Below are 18,561 nucleotides of genomic sequence, written 5' to 3' on the forward strand. Positions count from 1 at the left end.
AAATGTAGATTGAAAGACAGAGTTGGACATTGTAAAATTGATTAGTCCATTTTTTTGACTACTTATGTTTACAAATGACTATAAATGCACAAAATGTTTTAGTTATAATTAAATTATTATAGTTAAAGAAGTTCTAAAACACAAACGTACATAAGACAAACTATAGGTTTCAGATGATATTTTTTGATAGATTGGAATATAAATTATTTATTTAACTTTATGTTCATTTGTTTCAAAAACTACTTTTTATGCATTGTTATTGTTTATTTCTGTTTTAGGGTTGCAGAATATCATACAGGTATGATATTTAACCCACTGTTTCCTTAGTTTTTTTCTGTTTTCTTGGCACTTTACATGACCAGAAATTAAATATTAATATAGTAAAATCAGAGTGAGTTCAAACTGATAATCACGTTTGAACCAGCAGAGGTTGCTAACAGACCAGAAACAACTTCCTCGCCCTTTCTCTGATCCAGCAGCCCTTTTTCACAAGAAATACTAAATATTTATGTCCCGCTGGAAGGAAAGTAATTCATGTTTTAAAATTCTTTAGTCAGCACTCGTAGCTCAGCTTTTGCAAAAAAAAAAAAAAAGACATTTTATAGTTTGTCAGATTCCAGGGGTGAGTTTATGCTGGAGCTTATTCAGCTCCTGGCTGCTTTAATCCCAAGCCCTGGATGACAGTTTTACTGTGACATTTTAAGCTGGAAAGGACAGCTGTCCACATCTGGCATCTGTCCCTAGAGAACCGCTGTGGCTTTTTTACCAGGATAAAATATCTCCTCCAACTGTGGGAAGCTCCGACTGGTTTATATCTAACATATTTAAAATCTCACACATCCAGATGTGTTGAAAGATCTGGATTTAAATTATTACAATATGAGATAACATTGTTTCCTCTATAAAGAAAACAAGGCTGCAAATGTGAACACTTGACAATCTTTCTATATATCAAGAATAATAAGTAAATATGCAAGTAATTTAATTAAACTTACACTATCAATCACAATAATTATATTAATTCAAAAATTTTTAAATTAATGACTGAATAAGTAAATAAATAAATGTGACATATAATAATAAATTATGCAAAATATAGTGAAGTAATTAAATTAGCTATTTATCTCAACATAATATTAATAACAATGAATGTATTAATAAATGCAATAAATATATAACAAGTAACTGAGTAAAAGTATTACTACTAACAATAATAATTTATAATTAGTGTACTATAAATTAATTTTAAAAAATATTGTATATAATAATAATGAAATGTAAATAAGCAAATAATTAAGTAAAAGTGTTAGTCGCGATCACCACATTTTTAATATCATTATAAAGTAAATAAATTAACACTATCACCACTACCACTACTAATAAAATAATAAAAATAATTTTAAAAAATGAATGCAAATAAGGAATAAATAAATGAGCAAATTATTAAGTAAAAGTGTTACCTAATAACACTATTACTACATTATCATGATTATAATTATTATTATAAAATGAAAAAGTAAATAAATATTTGCTGTGTCAAAGAGTTTGGGTCGTCAAAAGGGCAGAAAAACACAAAGTTTACCTGAAAGAATCAAACCTTTCATAAGAAAAACATGATCAAAATATTTTTGCCAAATATAATTAATGTGTTTATTCCTGTCTGACCCACAAATAAATCCCGCTCAGACAGAAGTGGAAAGCCTTCATCTGCCTGCTAAAAAAGCACTTTCATTTTGACAATAATGATCCTAAAGTCTGAAAATTCAAAAGTCTGAGCTATTTTTGGCTCTCTAACTTGATTTAGACTTTGGTGCACAGAACTCTTGTCAAATCTGCTCTGCAGGAGATTGTCACAAGACGCAAGTTTATTTTTCCGTCTTATACTGAAACAAGTTTATTAAAGACATTTGTTAGCTTATAATGTTAGTTTTACAACAAACCCAGATTCCAGAGAAATAACCCACAAACCTCACTTCAGTCCACACAAATCCAACTTATATGTGAATATATGTTACATAAATTCATTTAGCACTTTAGCATTCTTGCTAACTTTGAAAATGTTTAGCGCACTTAGCTTCCACTAAATAATTTTTTTTCTTGATAAATTATAATTTACTTGGCTGGTTTGTAAATTTTCAATTGAATAATGTCTAAAATCTGTGTTGAAGTTTTGTTATAGATTGTAAAAATTTGTTCAAGTATTTAGAGTATTCATGCTCTTATTTTGAAGAGAGTGATTTACGTATTAAATTTTTCTGTTTCCTCTCCTCATGTCCCCGCCTGGGGAAACAAATCCAGCAAATTGTTTATTCGGTAAAGTACAGATCAAAATCGACGAATGTCCTGCGTGCTTTTTGAGAGCAGCTGTTTATGATTAGCGCTTTGGAATTAGCTCAGTTATTTTTATTTTCAACTATAATTATTTGCTAGCTAAACAGCAACTTATTCTGTACTTGCTAGCTAAATGAGTTGCTAGCTACTTAGCTAGCAAGAAAGCTAAATATTTACATTGCTAACTAAATATTTTGATTGCTAGCAAATCTTGATTATTTTGATTAGTTCATATATATATTTTGAAATAAATATTTAATCTGGAACTCTAGCATTTATAAATGTAGGAGTAAGATGGTGAAAAAATGACTTAAAAAATGAATAAACATCTTTTCCCCTTTTAAGAGGCTAAATAAACTAAATTTCTTCTGTTAATTTTTTATTGTGTTGCTTTCCCGCCCCATCGGTCAGAGCCCTTGTTGTAGGAACTCGTTTCAGATGCTTGTTTAGTCTCTTTTTTTACTCCTCCTCCTCCGTTTTTTCCTCGGCTCGTTTTGAAAACGAGGCCTGCTGCTCTGGGAAGGAAACTTGAACTTCATGTTTGGCTTCTTGGAAAGCAGATTCGTCCCCAGAGTCTCTGATGTGGAGCTTCGACACAGAAAAAACCCTGGGAAACTCTCAGCTAATTTCAAAACTCAACCCAGGTTTCACTTATGCTAATGCTGTAATAGCTGCAGAGCCTGAATTGGTCCATTAGGACTGAAATCAGTTTGAGATGTTCAGCCAAGTTACATTAGACAAACGCTGAGATTATTTCCCACAACATAGGGAAAAGATAATCTGCCAGGAAACTGTTCTCTCCTTCCCTCATGTCCTTCCTTCTTTGTCTCCTTCGTCCCTTCGTTCTGTCCTATCTGAAGTAGGAATGTATTTTTCCAGACTGAAAACAAATTTATTCTCCTTCAACACCAGTTAAAAAGAAAAGAGAAAGGAGGAGAGAAAATCGCTGCAGCTGTACACCACACACTGCGCGATCGGGCTCGACTGAACGCGTTATAACTACGATTTGATCGGCTAGTGTACGGTCTCAGGTTTTGAAAATCGGCCGCCAGTTGTAAAATCGCATAGTGTGAACTGGGCTTTGGCATTTCGAACTGATGTGTAAACAGAAGCAGTTTACGTTATTTGTCGGCAAGTTACGGCACTTCCGATAGTACGCAAAATGGCCGCGGTAAAAGTTGGAAGAAATCACCAGAATCAGTTGGTTGTTCAACAATAATTCAATACATTTTTTAAACATGGCATTCTTGTTGAGTATTAATTACACAATCTTTGTAAAAAATAATCACAATACAATATCTGTAATTGTTTTTAAAATTATGCACCGAAAAATTAGCGTCGGTGTGCTAATGTTTAGCTCATTACACCCCGAAGGCTAATCTGCTGGCAGCGTTTCTCCTTAACGGCTCTGAAACCGTTTCCCTGAAACTGTTTTACCCCCTTTCGGTGTCTTCATCCTCCGGCCTCCTTAAAGCCTCGCAGCTCCTGCCAAGGTTTCAAGTGACCGCCATTCTGCCGCTCTCCTGCTTCCTAGTTCCTCCCGGGGGAGGATGGCGGCGGGCGGGGAGCGAGGTCTTAAAATGAGGGGAGGAAGAGACGCGCCGGCAGTTCCACTGGAAGGAGGAAGGAGGAATCCTGTTAAACAGACAGACATGCCTGAGCCGAAGAAGACAGGTAAGGCAGTCCAGACGGGAAACCCTCACTGCACTGCAAAAACATAAAATATTACCAAGTAATTTTAGCCTAAATTCTGTTGCAAATGTCTTAGTACACATAAAATAACTAAGAAGTAACTTTTCAGCAAGATGTAGTAGCTACCTCTTTTTGAGTAAATACTACCTTTATATGGATGGAAAAGTGCTATTCACTAGTAAATTAAAACGTGGGGAAAATGTCTTGTTAAAAACAAATTCCTAAATATTGTTGACAAATTATGATCCACTTTGCTTGTAATAATGAATAATGAATGAAATAATCTGCCAATGGATCTAGTACTTTTTATATCAATAATAATGAATTATTGACTTAAAACAAGCTTCCATATCTTGCTGAGGAGTCACTTGTAAGTTAGTTTTGTCTTATTAAGTGTACTGAGATATTTGTATGAGAAACTTGACCAAAATTACTTGGTAAAATTTTGAGTTTGTGCAGTGTAGACCAAAGAAAATGCCTAATGTTGAATAAAAGAGGCTGTTTTTGCATTAATACACACAGCATGTTGGCTTCTAGTTGTAACTAAAACTGAATATGGCCAAAGTTCATGATTTTTTTTTGAGAAAAAAATACTTTTAGGATTATTTTTACTCATAAAAATAATCCTTAAAGTATTTAGGAATTAATGCAGTATGACTCCATTAATTAGAGCAGAAGCATCTCAGTGAAGGGAGAACATAAACAGAAATGTGTCTGTTTTAATCACTAATATTTCTAATTCTTTAGGATTAAATGTAAAGATATTTGCTGGTAACTGTGTAACAGATGCACTTTTGGTTTTTATTGTGACAAACTTGCAGTTTGAGAGAGAATAATCACCTGCAGTTAAAGCTCATTAAGAAGAAGAAAGTAGAAATATGACTGGGCAACAATCTGTGAAGTTTTAGAGTAAAAACAATTGGATTAAAACCTTTTCAGACTCAATATTTCAAGGGTCAAGTCCAGATTTCACAGCAGACTTTCTCCAACCATATTTCAAAGCCACCGTTAGGTTCAGTTTTAGCAGTAAATTTTCATTTTATAGCACACAAGAATTGTTGAAAGTTTGTTCTTTTTTTTAGTCTATGCAAATTGATCCATCTGATCAACTCTGAGCTAATTTGTCTTAAGATAGAAATGCATGTTTTCGTTTTCTGCTCAGGGAGTAATAGTAGATTTTAACTGTCTTTTAACAACAGAGAAAATTTGAAGTTAAAGCTGTAAATCACTGAATTTTCTCCATAATTTAAACAGCTGTCTGAACTGTTTAATTTTGAGTTTTTTTATTTATTTGAATCTGAACACTAATAAACAAAACATTCAATATTTTAATCAAACAACATCAGCATATTTAAATTATTTTAGCTCTGAAACACCTGAAACGTAAAATTTTCTACATTTTCAAAATAGTTTTTGATTTGGCACCGATCAATGAAACCTGGGTCAGTCAGTCTTCAGTCAAACTGATATTGTAAAAATGTTATAGTTCCCTTAAGCTATTAGTTAATAGCCATTTGAAGTATCTGCAAATAAGACTTTTGCAACAGTTTTGGTTGACTTTGCTTTAAAACATTGTTTTAATTGAGGAACATTTGAGATTTTCAAGCTTGTTTTAGGTCAGGTTCATTATGTGTTGGTTTTAGGATAATTCTGCCTACTCCATGCTGTCAAACAGGTTCTATTTAAGTGATTTGAAGTCTGGCTTGTGAAATTAAACTAAAATGTGGTTTGTTAATGAAACACAGCAGGATTGTATTTTCAGATTGGCATAAGTCAATTGGTATTGCTTTATTTCCTTAATACATTAAATTAAATAATAATTTCAAAACTGCTTAATGTAAATATTACAAAGAGCAGAGATGTCTAACTTTTGCCACGTGGCCTGAAATTGTCAAAAGTAGTCAAATAAAGAAAAAAAAATCTAAAATCAAGCAAATAAAGTAGTCAGTTTTTGTTGTTTAGTGTTTTTGTTGAAAAAGAATGTTATTCATTGTAGATACAAAAATTAAACGTATTTTGCACGTCTAGTTTTCAAATTCATTTGTGCTCGATTAAACAGTTTTAAGAACAGGATTTGGGTCACTTTGTTTCAAAATGTTTACTATATTCAGCCAAGTTTAATAAACTAAATAAAAGCTTATTTGTGTTCAACAAAGTCGACTTTTCAGTAAAAGTCTCTTTATTGAGGTGTTTCTATTTATTATAAAAGCTTTTTTGTAAAAATATCAATACTTTATGTTGAACTTGCAATTTTCCATTGTAAGAAAATTATTTTGGTAACAACTTCACCTTGATTAAAAATAAAAAATCTCCATCTGTATCAACCACCAGGCCAAATTTGTATCTTGAACTGTAGTTGGGGGGCAGTTGGTCCAAAGGCCACAAATAGCCAAAGGGACACTCTTGCTATTAAGAAGAAAAACTTAAATAACATTCAGCAGACACCCTTGCATCAGCATTAACGATAATCTCTTAATCACACCATAAATTTGCAGTTTATTCCAGTAATGTATCACCTTACAAAAATTGCGCTGTACCTCCAATTGCAGTGAAACATTAACCAACCACAAGACACCATTCCTAAAATTCAACCCTGCCGAGGCCGTGCTGTTTTTATCTGTCATTGGTGGAGAGATAATTACAATAGCTCTATTTCAAACTCCATAAATGCACAAATGCTGACAATTTCTAGTTTTCGTTTTACCCAAGCTTAGAGATTGAACCCTATAGTTCAGACTTTGAATGCTATTGTAAAGGAAATGTGCATATAAATCGCCCCCACAGGGTCACAAACTATTACAACTTGGAAAACCTTAGAGTAAGATATCCACTGTACCAAATGAATCAAAAATTAGTAAGTGGGTAAAACTATTTCAGTGATCAAGTTTACATAACTTTTTTTTTTTTTTTTTTGCAATACTTGTAGAAATTAAAAATACATTATGTTTTATTAGGTCTAGACAATAAATCAATAATATATATCCCGATAGACGCATGATAAATACCAATAGATAATAAGTCAAATTGAATTTTAGCCGCTAAGAAAAGTTGGTGGAATACACTAACTCACTCTTTGGTTACCTAGCAACTCGCTCACTCTTTGGTTACCTAGCAACAGTCTGTTGAGTAACTGGCCCAGCAGCCGTTTAAAGTTCCACCACTGTCCCTCATAACTGCTAAAAATAAAAAATGACATGGAGTTAAAACTGTGGATAAAACAGGAACGATCATGTCAACAGTTTGGGAGTATTTCAGATAGTTAAAGCAAAAAACTTATCAATAATTAGCGATATTGGCATAAATGAAATGCTTATATTGTGATATTATTTAGTTTCGATTTGGGATCAAATTTGATTTGAATTTGAATACGATTTTCAGCCGTATATATTTATTTTACATAAAAATATTTTATATACAATAACATAAAATAATTTCATATTGAAACATATTTATGAAAACTCAAAAAACAACAAAATCCTTTTTTTTTCTTTTTTTTTTAAATCTGATTTTTATAATGAAAGCCATCTAACAGGTTAATTGTTATTTTTTATGTGTCTGTTGGGTCATCCAGAGTATTTAAGCAGGGAGATGATTTGTCAGACTGCCCTCCGCCAAGTCGGGTGCGACTACGCTGCATCACGTCTTCGTTCCGCCGACACTTTATCCGTCTGACCCGGCCTGCTTTCTGTCCGTTACACTGTCTATCCGGCTGGAATCCATCTGCACCATTTTCACCGTCTCACTCATTATGTAAAGAAAACTGGGATTTAATGGTTTTAGATGTTCCAGCTCTGACAAAGTTAACGAGGGTAAACAAGTCGTGCCCAAAGCGCGGTCTGAGGACTGAAGTTCTGCAGCCCTTCAGCTGCAGTTCAAGACTGATACAGACTTGGACAGATGGTTGATGCAGATGGAGACTTTTTATTTAGAATCAGGTAAAATTATTAGCAACAAAACTTTCTTACAATGAAAATGTTAATATTGCAATGGAATGCTAGGTCCATACAAAGAAGATTATAATAAAATTGCTAGATTAAAATAAAAAAAATCACAAGAATAAACTTGCACGAGTATAAAACTGAAATAATACGAAAATATTCATATTTTCAGAACAACATCAAAATACTTCCAGAATAAAGTCATACTTGTGCATCATTTATACTCAAAATATTATGACTTTATACTCTTACAAGTTTATTCTCATAATATTATAACTATTACAACTTCTCATATTTTTACTTTTTGTAATTTTCTTAGCATGGCCCTAATACTCCGTCATTTAATAAACACAAAGTATTCATCTTCTATAGCCAAACTTTCATAGTAAGTTGAACCACATCAATCTAGAGACTTTTAGTGAAATTTCAATTTTGTTGCACCAAAATCTGCATTTTTAAAATGTATTAAACTCGGCTAAATGATAGCAAGGGATTTGAAAGAAAGTGAAAAATCCTGTTCTTGTAACTGAGAATAAATTTGCTCAATAAAGCCCAAAAGAATCAGAAAACTAGATGTTTTTTTATTTTGTACAGAACATCAAACTGGAAGACATTTTAAATAAACAATTAAAACAACCAAAAACAATAAATAAAAAAGAAATAAAAACACAAACAAATGAAACCATAAATAAACTGGATTATTTAGTCTGTAAACAAAATTCTGTCAAAAACAATTAAACATTTTAATTTATCATGTGATTGATTTAATAATTGATTATTGCAACAGACTTAATGAATAACATCCCATTCCTACAAAACAAAACTGTATTTTCTTGATTTTAATTATTTTTATGTTCTACATTTTGGCCCATGTGACAAAAAGTTTGGACAAACCAAAGAAGGTGTTTTCCTGAAATATTGGAGTCCATATTTAGAGATGCATGTGAGCGTTGATGCTTGATGAAATGTGTCGATTTGATATGTCTTCACTGCAGAGACCTCTAAGCCTTTTCCATTTCTATTTCCCTATCATGCAGTAATTTCATCCCTGCATTTTATTATATCCTACAAATGAGTCATCCTGACATCATTCATATTATATTCCCAACACCACATTATCAGGCTCCTCTTTTTTCCTTCCTATCCACCCATCCTCACATTGCTGCCCCCGTCTTGAACTCAGTCGCACTGTCTTAGCTTAAAGCCCCCTCTGTCCCTGTCGATCAGCTGGTCACTTTAATGCGACTCCTCCCGCGGCGTCTTGCTCTCAGCGGGGAAAAGCTTCCCGAGACCCAACGGAGCACGCATCCCAATAAACAGCAATAAGAATAGTTCCCAAATGTAAGGGCAGCGGCCGCAGAACCGTTGATATATATCATCATCATATAGTAGACGATGGACTTTACTCAGCTGGACTAATTAAGGAATATGACAAGTACATCAAACAGGCAGAATCAGCAGAAAACTGTGGATCAAATTCACATTTTGCATGTTTTTGAGCTTCCATTTGGGTCTCAACTGCTTTTAAAAACAGAAACACCCAGATGGTTTTTGGCAATAAGATAATGTTTTATAGAGTCTGGGAAATGAGACGTTTCACAAACCTCCAGAATATAACATCACAAATCATCAGGCACTACCCGTTACCTAGCAACCCCAGCCGAATTCCGCCCGTTACATAGCAACCTCAGCCGAATTCCGCCCGTTGCATAGCAACCTCAGCCGAATTCCGCCCGTTGCATAGCAACCTCAGCCGAATTCCGCCCGTTACCTAGCAACCGAAGAAGAGTTCCAATATGTTTCGTCAGCTGGTTTTCTAATTCGCAAAGTGCTGGAAAAGAAAAACTGTTTTGTTTTTGACTTACCATCCAGAAACCACTTACTTCATTCTTATTGATTGTGCAGGAGGCTCATTCAACTGTGTTGATACTCATTGAAATGGTCAAATTTGTTACTGAACACCTGCAGTTGCGAATCAGGGAGTGATTCTTTGGAACACACCTTTAACTTTGGTGCCATTTAGCCTAATTAACTACAGTAAGGCTTCGGTCAGAAAGCATGGAGAACATCCATAGGTTTAAAACAGTTTACTGTATAGGTACAACGATACTTTGTGGGTATATAATAATGTGAGGAGTACCAACAATAAGACTCTCAAAACAATTCATATATGTGAATTTTGTATTTTTTTTTCTGCATACTTCATTGTATATTTGCCACCTCCTCAATTCAAGTTTTAAATTTCTTCTTTTAAAAAAGAGAATGAATAATATTCATGCTCAAAATAAGGGCATGAATACAAACGTCGATAGCAGTTGATTACCAAAACTTCAGCACAGATTTTGAAGTTTATTCAACTAAAAGTTTACAAAACAACCAAATAAGTTAGCATTTTGGAACTCATTTGGAAAAATGTATTTAGAAGAAGCTAAGTGTGCTAAACTTTTTCACAATTGACAAAAGCGCCAAAGTGCTAAATGAAAAATTAGCTCAGCTATTAGCGCATTAGCAGATTAGCAGAAGTATTCCCACCACTGCAAATATGGCACACAATTCATAACTCAATGGGCAGGCGAGACAAAAGCAGTGAGAGCAAAGTATTGTCATGTTTTATGTTTAATAATAAATGTTTATATGGTTCTTTATTCAGTGAAGAGGAGGAAATCAGGAGAAATCCTAACAAACTGGCACTGCACGCAGGAATTTAAAAGCCTGGTTTTAATCCAGAACAATGCTGAATTTGTATTGTGACAAAAACTATAATTTAAAACAATAAAATTTACTAAAATGACAAAATGAGCTTTCATACCTCAATAATCAATTGAACCAATATTACAGGCCTTTGTGTAGCTCTGTTGCTAAATTCATGGTCAGTTTGAAGTGGTAGACAATTATCCTGAAATTGGTATCTTTCTGTCTTTGTTTAGTAATCAAACTGCTGGAAATTTAGCAGTGTGATATACTTCCAATTTATTTAGATTTTTGAAATTAAAATGTAGAAATCCGAGTTTGAATATAAACTGGACTAGTTCAGCCTTCATGTCTGCATTCTGTTTCTTCCCAGACTTAAAAATAAACAAAGCTCAGTTACTTCCAAAGGGATCATATTTCTAAAGTGATTCCACTGCCAATCTGCATAATCTGGCTATGAAGGAGCATACAAGTGAGAATGATCCTCTGTCATAAAGCACGGAGGTGGAGGTGTAATCATATGGAGCTGCTTGAGTGTTAAATAACATTTGTAGACATATTTTCAGAGAGGCAATGAGATGAGCCACCCACTCCACAAGTCTGGCAGAAGACGCTTCATTCCTGGAGAAGATAAATATAAAGAGCCTGACTCAGACTGATGCTAATTTTCTTTAAATGGTTGGTTGTTATAATCTGTACAGTTAGACATCAGCCCTGTTTAGTTTTAGTTCACTTTAATTGAACTCTGATCCGCCTACAAACCTCAGTCTGTGTTTGGTTGAAGTGAACTCTTTGAATGCATATGTGAACGCCAAGTTCACATATGCATTCAGATGCATATGTGAACCGCTCCGAAAGCAGGAAGTAGACTACAGAGCAGGGCATTCTGGGTAAATACAACCAAAACAAATGCAGGAGGCAGGCATTAGCATAAATACAACCAAAACAAACAGGGGAGGCTAGCATTAGCATAAATACAACCAAAACAAATGCAGGAGGCTAGCATTAGCAGGAGAAATGGCTAATGGTGTTTTACCAAAGACAAAAGAAAAATCCTACAACCGCTAAAATCTGACGACACTATATTTTTGTTAACATTTTGTGAAGAAGGAAATTGCGTTCATTGTCTTCTTCAGAGGTTTTTGTTGTTTCCATCAGTATTTCTTGGTACAGTGCCCCCACGGGTGTGGAGAGGAACAGTTTTTTCAGACTGTTTGGTTTGTTTGCCTTAATGCAGTGTAAAAGTGATGGGCAGCTGCTGAAAATGTATCAAAATGTAATTTCAACCCCCAATTGAACCGAGTCTACAGCACCATCAGGCGTGAAAACGGCCTTCATGCCCAGTGTCTGTGTTGGATCCAAAATTCTGCCCTAGAAGTGAGGAGACATAAAGAATATTCTCAGTATGTCTTGATAAATAAAGCCCTGGCAGCTGGAGCGGTTAACATGACCTCTACTTTTCATGCAGACTCAGGCAGACTGATGACAGACAAACTGGTCGACTAAGTGGAGCTACGTGAACAAATGAAAGCTGCTGTCCTCGCTGGTGTGCATTTACAAGAAACCGTAGCCTTATTACTTACTCGGTATTCTCTGAACTGGAAGTGAATTTGACAACTAAATGCAGCTGGTAAAGGTTTTTAACACTAACATGAATTATAGTCCTTTAACGCTAGAACCGTTCTTCAGGTGACAGAAGACCGACTTTGTAACTGTCTTTATGTGACTCTGAAGGTTTGGGTCAGAGGTCATCACAACACCCAGATTTCAGGCCTGATCTTTAGTTTCTGGCTGTAATAACTGGCACTGTGCATTGACCCTACAGCGCTCCTCTTTAGGTCCAAAGATAATAACTTCACTTTTGTTTTTGTTCAATTGGAGAAAGTTTTGGCACATCCACACATTTGTCTGCTCAGCATCTGTTCAGTGATTGGATGGGCTTGGAGTCACCTGGTGACATCATAATGTAGAGCTGTGTATCATCTGCTTAGTTACGGTAGCTAATCTGATTCCTTGTTATTACCTGAGCTAGCGGCAGCATGTAGATATTAAAAGTGATCTATTGTGCTTCCTTGATAGATATATAGGCTACACAAGACATGATAATTTAATTTTTGGCACAAAATCTGATTTTAGATAATCAGATTTTAGTGTGGTCAGTTCAGAATGAGCTTTTTTAGGGCCTCTTGTTGCTTTAAATCCTAATAAGCTCCTGCTGGCCACACCCCCAACGTGAAAATAGATGCAAACAAATGCGTATTTATAGACCCGTACATCTGAAAAGCCAAAGTAGCGCCTCCTACACAACCATCAAGAATGCATAAAGTGGTTTCTGAGTTCCTGACATTTGTCTTTTCCAGCAACCATTTTACAATGCATACAGAGGTAAAACCAGCTGGCCAAACGTGCTGGAGCTCTGCTTTGGTTGCCAGGTAACAGGCGGAACTCTGCTGGGGTTGCTAGGTAACCGGGAAGTGACTGCTGATTTGTGACGTTACATTTAGAAGGGTTTTGAAACGGCTCATTTTCCAGAACATTAACTTAAAACCACTAGGTGTTTTTTTTTAAGCGCTTAGGCAGTTTTTAGGAGTTAAGACCCAAATAGATGTATAAAAAGGGCAAGATGTAATTTTTACATAGCACATCTCCTGTAAATGTCAGATCATTTTAAAAAGTGAATGAGGTTGTACTTTTTTCCTTATGAAGTCCGAACAGTACATAAACCACAGTTTTGAATAACTGCCCTGAACCTTGACCCTTTGGGTACCCCATATGTAACTTCTGTTATCTATTCACACAAAGAAGTTTCTGTTCTTTAGAGAGTCGAACCAGTCCAGTGCTGAACTCCAGTCACTTTCATTATGTTTGGCCAGTATAAATGAGATTCACAATGTATTTTTTAAAAAACGAGAGAGGAGTTACCTATGTCTGCCACAATAACACATTTTGCTGGATGATAAATTGTCCTATAAGTTATTGCGATAAACGATAATATTGTTTTGACCCCATTTTAAAGTAATATAATGGAACACGTCCTCAAAGATCAATAAACTATAAATGCTAATTAACATTTAACAATGGAACTGTAAGATATTTTAGATATCCAAACTAAAGAGCAGGAAGAAAGAGAGAAAAACGATAAAGTATTGAGCTTGTTTTAATTGATCATGTGATTGATTTATTGATTATTGCGACAGGCCTGGGGACTCCAGTGTCTTTATCTACATTTAGAGCTGGGAAGAGACTCAGTGATCTGGCCTGAATAAATTAAATGAACCCGTTCCCCTCTGGGCTTACAGTCGGCGGCGAAGGCCTTGAAGGGGCAATCGCTGGTTGCTGAATCGAGCTCTTTGGACATGGGAAGATAGTTTGAAAACATCTCTGGGGTGTTGTACTGAGGCGTTGGATTTCAGGCAGTGGCTTGAGGAATTCTGGGCATCGAAGGTCCATCTTTTCTTTCTGCAGAGCGACAGTTGTTGAGTGAAAGGCTAAACCCTCCAGATGGGCTGCAGAAAAAAGGGAAGCAAACATCATGTCCTCTCACACTCCACCCTAATCACCCCACCAAAAAAAAAAAAAAAACGTATCACAACTGGCTCAGTGTTGCGTTACCTCATACCCTGGCCTTCATCGAGTTCTCGCAGGTATGCACCCGCTGCGTGATGAATTGCAGACAGATGCAGAGCCAAGCAACTGCGCCACGCGCTCCCGAGAAGACAGACTAAAAATTCAACAGATTCGCCATTACCGAAGACTTTGAACACGGGCCGAGCAGAGGATCCACACCCAGAATTGATTTCTGTTTCCTAAATCTTCCTCAGAGAAGCCTTGGCCTAATTAGAGAACAATGTGTCGACAGTGGGAGACAAACGGAAAGCAGGACAGGACTGCAGCTTAACGTGCCGTTTAAAGCCTGAACAATGCAATATTTCAACCATTTAGTTAAATTTTCAGAATATTTTGGAGCTTCGTAATCAAATTTAGCATTTCTTTCCGACAAAAGATGAAGACTTCACAAGAGGAATCCAAATAAGTCATAATTCATTCCATCATCACTGATAAACATATCTGCTATGTTCCCTCTGCATGGTTGGAAGTCTAAAGCACAAACTGCATAATGCAGGACTGTGTGCACCTTTAAATGTGATTAAACATATCATACCAGCTAAATATTACAAAGCAATAAAGAAAAGTCATGAAGTTACATGTTTATTATCTTTTCTGTTCAGTAACTGTCCCACTCGCACAGTTCAACAAAAAATAAAATATTTTCCACCACTGTCATTCCATAGCAGCTCAGTCAGATGAAAGTCTGGGTTTTGACTAGGTCATTCTGAAAGTTTGCTTATTTATTCACACAAAATCAATAAATATCCACATTTTCTGCAAACTCTCACCTGCAGGGGGCAGTATCTCTTATTTCTACTAAACAGTAGCCTCAGATTTTCTTGATGTTAAGTTATAGTCTGTGATAAATGTGGGGAGTAACAAAAAGTCATATTTGCTGTCATACATAAAGCCAAATACTGCAAAATTTTGTGAAAATATAAAAACATGAGCAACACAAAATCTGAGTTTGATCTTAAAAAAAATCTCAAAAACATTAGCGAAATCATGCAGGACCGATCAAATTGAAAAATTATTGAGTATTAATTAATTTTAAGAGGAACTGATTTTGAGATTTAAATTTTTTGTTTCTTGCAATTTCACTCCCAGTTTTTCACAATTGTTTGAATTAATAGAAAATCCACAGATCCTCACATATTTTAACATTAATGCATAGTTATGAATTTAGTGTAAATTTGTTTTAGCAAAACTGGTAAAAAAAAAACCCAAACATTTTAAGCGACCTTACTTGTACTGCACTGGTAAGTAGTAACAGTCCATGATCTGTAACAAAAATCAAGCTTTTTATGTTCTTTAGAGATTAATTTTAAAAAACTATTTATTGTTTTGTAATTTTTTTTTATGTTTAGAGGTTGGCCTGGTTTCAATGAGGGAAAAATATTGCAAAAAATCTTTGCAAATATCTTTAAAATTTCACCAGAAAAACGGATTTTGATGGCAAAAAAATAAAAAATTAAAGTTACTCACAGATAACTTACGATCGGTCAATCTGCATTTTAAGTCTGGTCTATAAATATAGAGAACTTTTCTTTTAAATAATGAAATCAAATTCTTGAAAACTGCCTTTTAAAACTTCCTTAGTGCCTTTTATTTAAACTGGAACAGAGCAAATACTTTTAAAAATCCAAAAGTAGGTGATTAAACATATCATACCAGCTTTAAAATAAAACCAACAATGTTTTTAAACTTTATTTAGTCATTTATCATTACTAAAATGGTGAAACATTTTCCTTCTGATGCACGTTTTCACCTCTGAACCCTTTAAAAGCTTCGCAGAATAGCTTATTTTTTTTTCTAATTGACTATAATTATCTCTCATAAAGTAATTAAGAACAGTTTAATCCACACATGAAAAGACAAACAGCCTTGTTTTGTAAGGCGTGCTCACCTTACGCAGATTCTGAGAAAGGTTCATTAGGAGAAAGGATCTTCTTAAATATTAAAGGCTGAAGCACAGCAGCCAGAAACAAAAAGTAGGTCAACCAAATTTACACAGACCTCCCCTAGCTCAAATCCTCCCGTTGCAAACTGAGCGCGCTTATTTCCTGCAGAATAACCTGCTTTTTGAGATCTTTAATTACCAGCAGAGAGGAATTTTCTGCATGCTTTTGGTTCTTGGATGAAGGTTTAGAGATCTAATTTTCTCCTTCCTTTGCAACGTGATCTCATTTAAAGGTGACCTAATTTAGAATGTGACAGATTTTATGGTTTGTAACTGCAATGCTGGATAAATTTATTCTTTGATGTTTTTTTTAAGTGAATTTATCTGTTTTACTCTGCTTTTTGCAAGAAATACAGCTCTGTTTGGGTCATAATAAAATGCCCTCCAGCCAGTAAGTACCACTGATGTTCATCCAGAAATGCTCAGTTTTATGAATAACCAGCATTCTGCAAGTCTATATCTAGACATATATTTGAATTTTGCACTTGGTTTCAGTTCAGGATAGTGGAAGCAGTTTGGATGAAGGTGATCTGGATGAGAGAGTGAGCTGCTTTCATAGTGGCACAAAGAAAATCAATAATATTTGATTACTGAATAGATGTATGATCAATATAAATGAATAATATGTTTAATAAAATATTGCTGCTCAACTTTTCACTGCTGGCTGAAAGAAATGGTGGTGGAATCAACTGGCTCACTCACTCTTTGGTTGCCTAGCAACTCGGTCGTTCTTTGGTTGCCTGGCAACAACCTGTTAAGTAACTTGCACAGCAGCAGCAGTTTAAGGTTTCTCCTCTGTGCCTCATAACTGCTTAAAAAAACAATCTGAATAAAAGAGGAAAGGTCACACCACCAGTTTGTCTGTATTTCAGACGTTTAAAACAAAAAAACAAATCAATATGTATCTGTTGACAGATAAGAAACGATGGTATCATGATAAGCTTTTCAGCCCTACGTGGGATTCATGGGTTTCAAGTAAAATAGGAGTCTAATCTGGAGCAATACAGTTAGCCAACATTGTATTTTTACACTTAAGTTTTATTTTTTAGACTAGCAAATTTTGTCGGATTAGTAAAAATTAGCTTGGGACATTTTAAGTTATTACAGGACAAATGAGCTCCACTTCTCCATCTTTTGCCATACCACAAAAACAAATTTAAGTGGAATTTCATGTGATAATTCATCAACAAAGCGTGTCGAATAATTATAAAGTGGAAGAAAAATGTAACTTTAACAGCTGGTAAAATTAAATAAAATGTCTTACTTCATTTCCAAGTCGGCGTGGCGGTCCAGAAAAGGTTTTTCTAATTACGCTTTCGTCAGAAAAATGTAAGATGTGAATTTGTTCACACATTTATACTATAAAGCACACATGGTAACAGGAGCTCTCAGTTTTATTGACACAGCTGTTGAGTGGCATGACTGCGCTGTACTGTGAAGGGCAAAAGGTTGTATTAACAAAGCACGAGAGACGGGACCATGTTACTACGACCCGGTGTTGGGTTCTGGTGAAGCGGAGGCGCTCGTCCCAGAATCTCCAGCAGTTAACACGTTAGCTTTAAGCCTCGGCTTAAAATTGTAGACACTTTTAAATTGTCTGATGTATTCAGCATCCCTTTAACCTTAGACTGCACTGGAAATATAACCGGGTAATGCTCGGTTTTCAAGTCATTTTCTGCCTCATCTGCGTTTATTCGGCTAAAAAACAATGTGTGTTTTTTATATATAAAAATTGATGCTGCTTAAGTTATCAAAATAATAAAAACTAGCTTGAATGATTAATGTTTCCCTAACAAACAAACATTTAAAATGGCCGTTTTTAGCTTTGTTCAGTGAGGAAGGAAAATCATTTTTATGAGTCAGATGTTAGTTTGGTTGAACTGTTTTTCAGTGTAGCTGCTTAAACAAGCAGAGGAAGACAAGAAAATGTCAGAAGAGATTAACGCAGCGCGTTCCACCGAGGTTAGCCTTCAAACGCGAGTCGGCAGGAGAGACAGAGATGAAGAGAGCGCTGTGATATTAATCAGCTTGTTTTCTGAATTATTAACAGTTGTGTTTGTTTGTTTTTTAATGTACTGCCACAGAACAAAAAAACTAAATCATAAAGCCTTTAGTTCTAAATAAAGTATGCTTTTATGTAAAATTTATATAATATTAAAGCTTTAACTTTAATAAGTTTCTCAGTTTAAAAACAACAGACACACATACAGCTAACGGACGCTAACAGAAGCTAATGGTGGCAACTAAAATGTAAACAGTTTTACATTTTCACATACTTTGATGTTTTATGTGGTTTAGGTTAATATAATTTCTTGTAGGATCCAGCAGAACTCCACAGTT

The 18,561-nt window shown here is 35.0% G+C and overlaps 1 protein-coding gene across 1 annotated transcript in view; it reads left to right on the forward strand.

The window, feature by feature from the left end:
- The first annotated feature begins 3,705 nt into the window (after window positions 1–3,705).
- Window positions 3,706–18,561, forward strand: part of mybpc2a (myosin binding protein Ca) — a 72,578-nt gene continuing 57,722 nt past the window's right edge. Inside the window, exon 1 of the mRNA XM_015061227.1 lies at window positions 3,706–4,005. Coding sequence (XP_014916713.1) covers window positions 3,882–4,005 — 124 coding nt within the window. The 5' untranslated portion in view covers window positions 3,706–3,881. The remainder of the gene's footprint in view (window positions 4,006–18,561) is intronic.

The sequence above is a fragment of the Poecilia latipinna genome, unplaced genomic scaffold (genome assembly GCF_001443285.1).
Source record: "Poecilia latipinna isolate Pla-1442-1.1 unplaced genomic scaffold, P_latipinna-1.0 Scaffold1790, whole genome shotgun sequence".
Classification (NCBI taxonomy): Eukaryota; Metazoa; Chordata; class Actinopteri; order Cyprinodontiformes; family Poeciliidae; genus Poecilia; species Poecilia latipinna.